We start from the raw sequence: 12,150 nt of genomic DNA on the forward strand, positions 1-12,150 counted from the left end.
AGAGACTATCTTTTTTTCCATTGGATATTCTTTCCTGCTTTGTTGAAATTAGTTGGCCATAGAGTTGTGGGTCAGTTTTTGGGTTTCTATTCTGTTTCATTGATCTATGTGTCTGTTTTTGTGCCAGTATCATACTGTCTTATGGCTACAGCTTTGTAATATAGCTTGAAGACCAGAATCATAATGTCTCCATCTTTGCTAGAAAATCTCATTTTTGACTACACTCAGACTTAGATGTAGAAGCCTTCAGAGAGGACAGCTTCTTTCTTGTCATCCTGTTCCAGGTGCTTTTATTTTGTTTCCTTCATTCTCTTGGCCAAAAGTTTACCATATTCTATAACCTCTTCCCTATTTTTCTTCGTACCCCATTTCTTCAGACCAATATGCCAATGTTTGTGTTGGAGGACATGTATAGTAATAAGACATGGAACCTTGGGCACTTTTGTTCTAGGTTTCTTACCATCTTTGTTTATGGGCTTTCTCACAACATACTGGTGGACATCATCTTCTTTAGAGAGATTGAAAACTTTGCAGATTCTGCTAACTCTTATGGGCCCATGTGACAAGGCACAATAGTATCAGCGAGTATAGAAATATCCTCCTCCTTTTGTTTACAATGACCAAGATGAGAACACTGAGGTTGTCATCTACAATGTAACCCCAAATGTATTTGCACTTTTTTTCCTCCAGTCTTCCTTATCTGTAACAGGAATGCCCTTACTCAGCAGCAGGTGGTCATAGCCACAGCTAAAGACACTCTGCTCCATGGGGAACCTTGTTTGTCATTGCCACCACTTATTCAGACCACCTAATCTTTTCATTCTTCACTCAGAACATCAGCAGCAACTTCTGTGACCGTATGCTTCTCATAAAAAGTACTGAGCTTGCACTCATCATCCACTTCAATGAATTTCTGGAAGTTAATATCTGGGAAAGATATGTTCAGCTTCATCTTAAAATAGCCTGCCAACTTCAAAGTACCATAAAAAAAGAGTTGTTACAGTCTTTGCTCTCACATCTATTTTGTCTAAGCGTTGCTATCTTGACTTTTCTTTTCTTTCTTTTCTTCTTTTTTTTTTTTACTTCAATTTGCATGGAATTCTTTTTACATCCCTTCACTTTCAGTCCATATATGTGTTTAGGTTGAAGTAAATCTTGCAGAAAGTATATAAATGTGTCTTGGTTTACGTTTTGTTTTGTTTTTATCCATTCCACTACTTTATGTCTTTTTTATTGGAGCATCTAGACCATTTGCTTTTAAACTAATGATAGGTATATACTTGTTGTCATTTTGTTAATTGTTTTCCTGTTGTTTTTGGTTCTCTGACCCTTTTGTCTCTTGCTATCTTTTTTGTGGTTATTTACTTTCTGTAATGTTATTTTTGGCTATCTTTATGTTTATTTTCGTGTGAATGTATTATAGGTTTTGTGTTTGTGGTTACCATAAGATTCGTATACAACATCCAAATAATATAATAGTCTATATTAGGTGATGGCCATTTAAATTCTAACGCATCCTAAAATCATTTTTACTACCCCTTCCATGTTTTGTGTATATGTTGTCATATTTACATCATTTCATTCATAATTGTCTTACTTCTAATTATGGCCTTTACTTGTCTACTTAAAAATTCCCTTTAACATTACTCCTAAAGCCAGTTCAGTGGTGATGAATTACTTTAACTTTTATCTTTGAAGCTGTGTATCTCTTTTTCAATTCTGAAAGATAATATTGGTAGGTAGAGTATATTGGTTGCATTTTTTTTTCTTTTAGTGCTTTGAGTATATCTTTCCACTCCTTGCTGGCCTGCAAAGTTTTTAGTAAAGAAAAATTAGCTCATAGCCTTTTAGTCTATGTAAAAGGCTCATATCCTTTTAACACTTCTTACATAAGTATTTGCTTTTATGTTGTTTTTCCTTATAAAATTATCTTCATCTTTAATCTTTGACATTTTAAATATGCGTTATAGTGTGGACCTCCTTGGGTTCATTTTCCTTGGAAAACTCGGTGGTCTTTGGAATTGGATGTCTATTTCCTTCCATAGCTTAGAGAACTTTTAGCTATTATTTCTTCAAAGAAGTTTTATCTTTATGAAACCCCTAAAATGAAAATTATTATTCACTTTACGTTTTCCAAGAGATCCCTTAAGTTATCTTCATTTTTAAATTTTATTTTTATTTTTGCTGTTCAGTTTGGATACTTTCCATTACTCTGTCTTCCACTTCACCAATCCATTTTTCTGTATCTGCTAATCTATTATTACCCTGCAATGTATTTTTCATTTCTATTATTGTATTCTCCAATTCTGATTGATTTTTTAATTTTTTTTATCTTTTTGAAATTTTCACTGAGTTTTTCCACTCTTCTCTTTCGACTGGTGAGCATCTTATGATAAATACTTTATCTCTTCATCAGTTATATTGCTATATCTGTTTTATTACTTTTATGAGGTTTTTTTGTTGTTCTTGTTTGCAAAGCATATTCCTCTATCTCCTGGATTTTCTTAATTTTCTATTTGCGCTTCTATGTATTAGGCCCAACAACTACTTCTCCTAAACTTGTAGGAATAATTTTGTATTTGGTCATCCCCTGTTTAGGCTGTGTGTGATGACTGACTATATGGGGGAGTTGTGGGTGATGTAGGCTGGGGGACCCCATATGACTCTTTCTGGAGATACTCTGGAGTGATGGGCAGACCTGAAGTAGGCATGGGCTAAACATTACCAGGGCTCTCCATGCAAAGTCTCCTTGCAGAACACCTGAAGTCACAGTGGATGCATGCTGTGGGGTGTCAGGACTCTCTACACAGCCTAGCAGGTTAGGTGAAGCTGAAATGGGTGCAAGTCAAGGTGCTCAGCATAAAAGGCTACCTTGGCAGTATGGCTGCAGCTGAGGCAGATATGGACCAGCACTTCCTAGAGTGCTCCAGGCAGAGGGCACCCTGGTGGGGCAGCTGGAGCTAAAGCAGGAATGAGCCAGGAAGTCTCAAAGTGCTCTGTGGTAGAGATGCCCTAGCAAGTCATCTAAAGCAAAGTGGTGCAGGTCTAGAGTGTTCCATGGTGCTTTCTGCCTATGTCACTTTGGCAAAATGACTAGAATTGTTGTGAGTGCTAACCCAGCATCTAGGTGTGCACCATACAAGGCCACCTTGGTGGCTCAGCTGGGGCTTGTGTGAGTTAGGAGTCCATAGCTCACTAGGGGGTTGCCGGCCAGGGAACACAGGCCTTGTTCCCATCCACACTATGAAAATCATGGGAGAATGTAAACCATGGTGCTTGTAGACCCAGATAATGTTCCCATAGCTATCATCATCTGGCACAATTTTAGGGCTAGCTTTTTATATTCTAGTTGCTTGTTTATTTATGTATTTGACTGTGAATTTTTGGTTACATTTCAAATTTATTTTTAACCATTTAGAGCTGGATCAATGAGAGAGAAAGGTGCCTTTTAGCTGTGTCACCTGATGTTCCCCTTAAATGTAAAGGAATGACATTTGATGCCATTATCCCCAGTCAGCTACAGTTGAGTCACCTCCTTGCTTTCATAGCCCTTAAGCCCACCACCCAGCAAGGACTTTCACACCATGCTGATGACAAACTTCACTGCCCAGGAGGACCTAGAGTTTCTCCCTCTGGCAGATCAAATGCAGGCCCCATGGTAGCCATAGCTGAATGCTAGGGTACCTGAGAGATGCCTCTCCTGTGTCAGTTCCTCCTTCTTTACTCTCTTCCTCCAGGATGGCATCTGGCGTTCCCAGACCAGGTGCATACCTTGGAAGGAGGTGGGTGCTCTCATGGTTTGCCTGGTGGTACAGGTAACAGGGTGATGTTGGGGGGAGGGTGTATCTTCTCTCATGGAATTCAAGGAAGCATTGGGAGAAGTGAGGTTTGGTGCACCTCAGATAAAGTACTCCTTTCTGCTCTGCTTGGAGGGAGTGATTTTCCTGCAGGGCTGGATCTGTGCTTTAGGCAAACTCCTTGCCCTTGGCCTTGGTGTGGATCATGCCCTTGTGCCAATAGAAGTAGTGTAGCATGAGGAGGGGGAAGATCCAGAGGAAGACCACAGCAGTGATTAGGTCTGCCCTGATGGTGCTGTCCATCCCCCACAAGGTGATGAACATGCCAGGGTTGGGCTGGTGGCAGGGCTATAACATACTGCTGGGGCCACTCATCACCAACAGGTGCAGGGTCAGAAGCTGGGTCAGAGGCTGAGGGGACAGTGGAGCAGTGGCAATGGTCATGCCTGTCTTCTCCTGAACTTCAGTAGCCTATATTCTAGCTGCTCTTTTAAGCTGTAGCTTTTTTTCTACATAACAGGGCATCTCATCTCGTATAGGTTAGTGGCCTGGGAATTACCAAGGCAGCAGGCCCCCTATGGAACCCAACCTTGCAGCCCTCTGTTATCAGGATGGAAGGGGAACACATACCGTTGTGCTGCCAACCTCTCTGACCCACGGAGAGTTCCAGGGCTCCCCCACTGTAGGCAGAGTTTATGGGCTGGGTAACTTACATTCTAGTTTCTGTTTCACACCATGACTTTTGTGAGTCTTGGGGCATTTCAGGCTGGTGTGAAACAGGGGCCCAGTGATTGCTGGGACAACAGACAGGGTAGGGTGCCCAGACCCGCTCCTATCTGCGCATCACGGTAGAGAGGAATCATAAACTATGACATTTGCCAACCTCTCTAATTAACATAGATTTCCAGCACCTCCCCCCGCCCTTTGGGCAGGGTTATAAGAGCCCTTTCCTTTCTATCTAGTTGCTCCTTTAAACCACAGCTTTTTTCTGTGCCCAGGATGGATGAATCTGCTCACTTCTCTCACTATTCCTGCCCATGACAGTTTTCAGCATCAGGGGTGGGGGTTTCCTTTGTTACTGTATCTCTGTCTCTTTTGTCATTCTCTATGAGATCTATCTTGTTGAGTAGAAGCTGTTCAGTCAGCTCTCAGTTCTTTTTAGGAAGATTTGCACTATCAGTTGGTGTACATTTGCTGTGTCTATGAAGGATTTGAGTTTAAGGTCTTTCTACCTTGCCATTCTAACATCGGGTTTTTGTGGAAGGACTGGTTTCCCAGTATTGACTTTTGTTTTTCAGTTACACTCAAATAAAAAATAACTATATATATTAGAATCTGAATATCCACATTTAACCAAGAAAATATAAATAAATGAGTGCAAAAACTGCAAAAAAAAATTGTGATTTTGTGTTTACAACCCATGTCAAGAACAATGTCATCTAGTGAGAAGGCACAGGTATTTATTTCTGAAATTAAATCTAGCTTGGAACTGGGAGTGAGGTAACATCTTTTTGGGTAAAATAAAAAGAAAAACCATATGTTTATTATATTTTGTTTCTTTTAGTCTTTCTTGATAGTTATTGTTAAATGAGAATATGTAAAAAAACAGTTAATATGATATCCTACTCTTCAATAAATTGACAGTATGAAGACTTAGTTTTCTACTTCAGTAGGGAAGTACATGTATAAAGAGCTTAATTTCCAATTTGAAGCTTTAATGAAGGAACATTATAAGGTAAATTTAAGGTGTTAAATACTAAATAATTCATCACAAATGAAAATTAAAAAGATTCATTACCTAGACAATTGGTAAATATTTAATTACTTACATCTATTGAATCCCTGAGAATAAGTGTCAGAAATAAAATATAGACTTTGTGGTGAAGATTACAATTTATACCCATACACCACTCTATTTCCCATGGTTTAATCTCTGAACTTAAATAAACATATATTTTGCTTAGTTACACATAAGAGAAGAAAATCTCCCTTATTAGATTAAGTAAACATAAATTTCACTGATGTGAAATTGGGAAACATGGTTTGACTAATTTAGAAGCTGACTACATATCTTGGTAAATGCTTCCTTGCACATCACAGTCATAGGGAACACAATTTTTTTGACAGAAGTGTTTCAGAGCCACTTTCATATCTTTGTTTCTTAAAGTATAGATAATAGGATTTAAGGTTGGGGTCACCATGGTGTAGAAGAGGGAGATAAACTTGCCTTGGTCCTGAGCATAACTGTTACCTGGTTGTAGGTACATGTAGATTATGGTGCCGTAGAAAATGATCACCACTGTAAGGTGGGAGGAACAGGTGCTGAAGGCTTTGTGTCTTGCCTCTGCTGACTTTATCCTCAGCACAGCTTGACTTATGAAGCCATAGGAGATAAGAATGAGTGCTGGGGGAATTTGGAGAAACAGGATACTAACCACAAAAAGCACCAACTCATTGACAGTGGTGTCCACACAAGCCAATTTGAGGAGAGCTGGTACTTCGCAAATAAAATGATTGAGTCTATGGTTGCCACAGAGAGGCAATTGCAAGGTAAAAGTAGCATGGATCAGGGAATTGCTCAAACCACTGAGCCAGGAGAGGGATGCCAGCTGTTGGCACAGCTGTGGATTCATGATAGCCACATAGTGGAGGGGTTTGCAGACAGCAATGTAGCGATCCAAAGCCATTACAGCCAAGAGGATACACTCAGTGGAGCCCAGCGCTAGAGAAATATAGAGTTGTACCACACAACCACCATAGGTGATAGTCTTCTCTGGACCTCTCAGGTTGACTAAGGTCTGAGGTGCAAGACTGGTAGTGAAGCAGAGGTCCAGTAGGGAGAGGTTGCTGAGGAAGAAGTACATGGGGTGTGGAGGAGAGGATCCACGTATGATATAATGATGATGGCAAAGTTCCCCACAAGCGTCAGGATATAGAAAAAAAGGACTAATACAAAGAGTGCAGACTCCAGGCGAGGGTTGTCTGAGAAGCTAGAAGGATGAAACTCATCAGGGAACTCTCATTGGCCCTTTCCATTTCTACAGAAGGAACTGCTTCTGTTAAGAGAGAAATGAGAACAAGTATGTTTGAAACAATTTATCCTAGAATCACAATGTACAAGTTGAAAGGGTGATGGAAACTAACTTGTCCAACTTACTAATTTTTTACCCTCAACGTGTTGCTGATTCAGAACAATAATCAGTCCAATGACTCTAAAAAAATATGAATGCTTTCAACTTTGTAGTTGTCTGGACAATTACTAAACTAATCAATGTGTATAATTGCCCACATGTGAAATAACATGCAGTCACTTCTACTGAAATTAATCGTCTTGCAAAATAAAGAAGCAAGTGGCATCTCCATGGTTTTAACTGTCAGCAAAAATATGCATACAAAATACAATTTCAGATGGTAACCTAGGCAGACATGGCAATGGGAATTATCTCATCTTTCACCTTTGTTATTTTAATGTTTATTTTGAGAGAGAGAGAGAGAGAGAGACAGGCAGAGAGATGGGGGAGAGAGAAAATCACAAGCAGGCTCCACACTGTCAGCACAGAGCTCAATGTGGGGCTTGATTTTTGAACTGTGAGATCATGACCTGAGCTGAAATCAGATGCTTAAGCAACTGAGCCATCCAGGCACCCCTCATCTTTCCTCTTTTTACACACATTCTTTCACATTCATCTCTGTACACTACCTCATCAGAGAAAAGTGAGGTACTCATGGATTTAAACTCTCTCTAGAGCTTTTAGATTGTATTTTAAAATAAATTTTAGGTCATGAGGCCACCACTGTATGTCATGCCTAGCCACCAGATGAACTGCTGTCACTGCACATTTCACCCAGCTGCCACACCACACCCCAGCTAATAACATCAGGCCCAACCTTCATGCTGCACTCAACCACCAGGACACCCCAAGCCATGTGTCCCCAGCCACTATTGTGCATCAGGCCCAGCCAGACCAGCCATCTGACATGTAATCCCTACCCTCACCCACCAGCCACCCAGCAAGCACTCCCAGGCCACTGCAGTGCTTCAGGGGATCTGACATATGAGTGATGGCCCAACACTAATTTTAGTAACATCACTGCTCCACTCCCAAGATCCCCAGGGGCCACCACTAAACTCCTCAGAACTAGACTGCCTGGGTCCCACCAACATGACAGAGAGCAAAAACAGTCCACAACAGGCAGAGTTAGTGCAGATGACTGCACTGAAACAAAAAGTGGCATGTACAAACAGTGGAGCATAAGCAACAAGCATAGCATACTCTCCTGAAGTGCCAGTTTCTGGTGAACAGAGGAAACAGCATGGCATGACACTCCAGGACCTTTCCTTCATGAAGTAACTACTTTCAAGAGCAGAAGACACAGCTTACTTTCTTAACACACAGAAATAGACACAGAAAGACAGACAGATGAAGAGACAGAGAAATGTATCCCAAATGAAAGAAAGAAAGCCACAGCCAGAGATCTAAGTAAAACGATATAAGTAATATATATGACAGATAATTTAAAGCAATGATCATAAGGATACTCACCCAACTGAGAAAATATTGAAAGACATGAAGGAGATCCTTAACACAGAAATAAGAAATAACATATCAGAGAATAAAGGGCTCAATAAGCAAAATGAGAATCACACTTGATGGAATGGAATGCAGGCTAGAAGAAGCAGAGGAATTAAGTAGTGACTTAGAAGACAGAGTAATGGAAACTAATCAAGGTGAACAAAAGAGAAAAAAAAACTGTGCAAAATGACAATAGACTTAGATAACTCAAAGACTCAATTAAATATAATATTTGTTATTACAGGAGTCTGAGAAGAAGAAAAGAGAGATAAGGGAGCAGAACACTTATTTGAAGAAATAATAGCCGAAAACTTCTCATATCTGGAGAAGGAAACAGATATCAAGATCCAGGGGGAACAGAGAATCCCCATCAAATGCAACAAAACCAGACACCACCAAATACATGCTGTAATTAAATTGGCAAAATACAGAGATAAAGAAAAAATTTAAGCAGCAAGAAAAAAAGAGTCATTAACTGGACAAAGGAGAGCCCATTGGCTAGCAGACTTCTCAAAAGAAACTGCAAGCCAGAAGGAAGTAGCATGATATATATGCAAAGTGTTGAACAGGAAAAAACTGAAACCAGGACTACTCTATGCAGCAACACTATCATTCAGATAGGAGAGATAAAGAGTTTCCCAGACAACAAAAACTAAAGTGTTCATGACCATTAAACAAGCCCTACAAGAAATATTAAAGAAGATTATTTAAATGGAAAGGAGTGATCAAAGTTACACTATAAGGTAGAAAACATAAAAGCCGTAAAATAAATGTTTCTGTAAAAAAATCAGTTGGGAAATTCACAAAAAAAGGACTTAAAATATATTAACATATACCTACAAAGTACAAAGGAGAGAAAAAAAGCGTTCAAATTTAAACAACCATTAATTTAATATATAGTGTTATATGTAGATATTTATAGACACCCCTAATGATACCAGAAATCAAAAACTATAAATAATCACCATGAATAGCACAAAAGAAATCCCAAAATATCATAAAGGAAAATCAGCAAGCCATGAGAGAAAGACAAGCTCAACAAAAATCTTCAGAAACAACCACAAAACTAGTAGTACAATGGCAATAAATACTTATCTATCAATTACTTTGGAAGTAAATGGAATAAATGCTCCAATAAAAAGAAATTGGATCAGAGAATGGATAAAAAACTACTTATCAATATGCTACCTACAAAGACACATTTTAGAAACTAAAGACACCTCCACACTGAAAGTGAAAGGATGGAGAAACATCTATCATGCAAATGGATGTCAAAAAAAGCTGGGGCAGCAGTACTTATATCAGACAAAATAGACCTTTAAAACAGCTACAAGAGACAAAGAAGGACACTATGTAAACATAAAAGGAACAATTAAGAAGTATTACAATTGTAAATATATATGCACCCAATATGAAAGAACGCAATACATAAACTTTTGATAACAAACATAAAGCAACTAATCAATAAATGCAATAAAATTAGGGAACTTCAACACACCACTTTAATCAATAGACAATACCTAAACATCAAATAAACAAGGAAAAAATGGCTTTGAATGACACACTGGGCCAGATGGATTTAATGAATGTATTCACAACATTATATCTCAAAACAATAGAATAACATGTTATCAAGGGCACACTGAACATTCCCCAGAATACATCGATAGTAGCCTACAAAATAAGCCTCAAGAAATTCAAGAAAATCTAAGTCATAGCATGCCTCTTTTCTTACCACAATGGTATAAAACTAGAAGTCAAGCACAAGAAAAAATCTGAAAATAAAACAAGAGAGGAAGTTAAGATGGTGAAGTAGGGGGACCTGGATTTTCCTTGTCCCTCAAACACAGCTGTATTGAGATCAGATCACTTGGAACACACAGGAAATAGATGTACAGAGTGGCAGAAGGACCTCCATATTTGAAGGGAGACAGCTTGACAGGGTCAAGGTATGTGCATGTGAGTTGGGGAAATAAAACAATGGAGCTATGGAGAAGAGGGAACCCTTACTGTGGAGAGACAGAAAGGAGAGAAAGAGGGAAGGGTTGTGATAGTGCAGCATCAAGTAAGCAAAAGAGGAAAACCTCTCTGGACCAGGACTGAAGAACAAGAAGTACTGAGGGTCTCCAGCTCTTTTTTGCAAACAGCCTTTGGAGCTGAAACTCTGAGGTTTTGGAAGTGTGCAACTTTCTCCAGAGGGGAACAGTGGTGGGCTTTCCTGATGCAGAGGGAGCTGGCCCTGGAGCGCATATCGTGGTGTAGCAATCTCAGGGGTGCACTGGGAGAGAACTGTCCCCTTCCTGGAGTGCTTTGGGAAGAGGGTTTATTGCCTCCCCAAAGACAAAAGACCTTGCAGGTGCCAAAGACTTCATCAGCAGAGTGAAGAGGTTCTACTCCAGAGCATGGACCAGAACCTCATCATGCCAGGTGCTTTAAGACTTCTGGCTTCACTTTAAAAAAAAAATTAGATATTTATTTATTTTTGAGAGAGAGAGGGAGAGAGAGTGTGCATGAGTGGGGGAGGGGCAGAGAGAGAGGGAGACAGAATCTTAAGCAGTCTCCAGGCTCTGAGCTGTTAGCACAGAGTCCAACGGGGCTTAAACCCACAAACCATGAGGTCATGACCTGAGCTGAATTCAGACGTTTAACTGAGCCACCCAGGCACCCCAAGACTTCTGGCTTTGATTCCAGCTTAGCACCAAGGGGAAAACTGAGGAGAGTTGTGATACAGGGCAAGCTGTCTGCCCTCACTATTCTGTGAGGGCTTCCTGAACAGCATGGTCTGAGTTCCCTAGTCTAAGGAGGAGAGATTGGGGTGATACCGTTTTCCCCCCCACACACCCGTATAATGAGACTTCAGAGAGCAGCACAGTGGCCCCCTAGTGGAGGCGAGAAAGGTTTACACCAAACCCTTTCCCTCCATGCCTGGCAATTGCTCATTTACTGAAGCAATACTGACTGACCCAACATAGCCAGACCCTCCTCCAGACCAGCACAGCCACCATACCCAGGCACCAACAGACAACTCTTTTTTTTTTTCTTTTTTTTTCTGCCTTGTTTTTGTTTTTGTTTTTTTTCTTTTGGGATCAGGCTCATAGTGTCAGATTTGTTTTTGTCATTTCTTTGTGTGTGTGTGTGTGTGTGTGTGCGTTTTATTTATTATTTTACCATATACATTTTTATATATTATAAACACATAAATGTAAAAAATATATTATATATTTTAAATAATTAATTTAATATATTTATTTTATTATTGTATTATTTATAATATATGATTATAATATAATATATAATATTATATATATATAAATTAAAATTTTGATCAGGCTTTTTTTATTCTGTTCTTTTTTTCCCCTTTTCTTTTCTTCTGTTTTCCCCTTCTTTGTTTTCCTTCTCTCTCCTTAGAATCAGCCTTATAGTTTTTTGATTCTCTGTTTAGTTTTCTTCCTCCCCTATTCTTTTTCTCTTTTTATGGAAACAGGCTTCCCCGCTTTTTTTCCAGGGTTACTTTAGCAACATAGCACACCTAGTTAAAGGTCCAAACATTCCAATACTGCAAGCAAGGAGGAGCTCTTCAGAGGACTGATCAGTGGGTTAGAGCAGCCAAAACACGACAATAGAGTGCACACAGCATACATCAGAAATACTTCTTGGAGTTCCAGGCCCTGGACAGTGTGTGACTTCTTTTTAATATAGTAATTCTTTCAGGTGCAGGACACATAACAAACACTCAGAACATGCAAAAGACAGGGGCACCTGGGTGGCTCAGTAGGTTA

At 39.6% G+C, this 12,150-nt stretch overlaps 1 protein-coding gene and 1 pseudogene across 1 annotated transcript; both read right to left on the reverse strand.

Annotated features, from left to right (window-relative positions):
- Window positions 1-208: 208 nt before the first annotated feature.
- LOC115501201 lies at window positions 209-952 on the reverse strand (annotated as a pseudogene).
- A 4,908-nt stretch (window positions 953-5,860) lies between these two features.
- Window positions 5,861-6,833, reverse strand: LOC115513032 (olfactory receptor 2G3-like). The gene is given in 3 exon segments (XM_030314503.1): window positions 5,861-6,666; window positions 6,669-6,788; window positions 6,791-6,833. Coding segments are annotated over 3 exon segments (969 nt in total).
- Window positions 6,834-12,150: the final 5,317 nt, after the last annotated feature.

This window comes from Lynx canadensis, chromosome A1 (genome assembly GCF_007474595.2).
Source record: "Lynx canadensis isolate LIC74 chromosome A1, mLynCan4.pri.v2, whole genome shotgun sequence".
In the NCBI taxonomy this organism is placed as follows: domain Eukaryota; kingdom Metazoa; phylum Chordata; class Mammalia; order Carnivora; family Felidae; genus Lynx; species Lynx canadensis.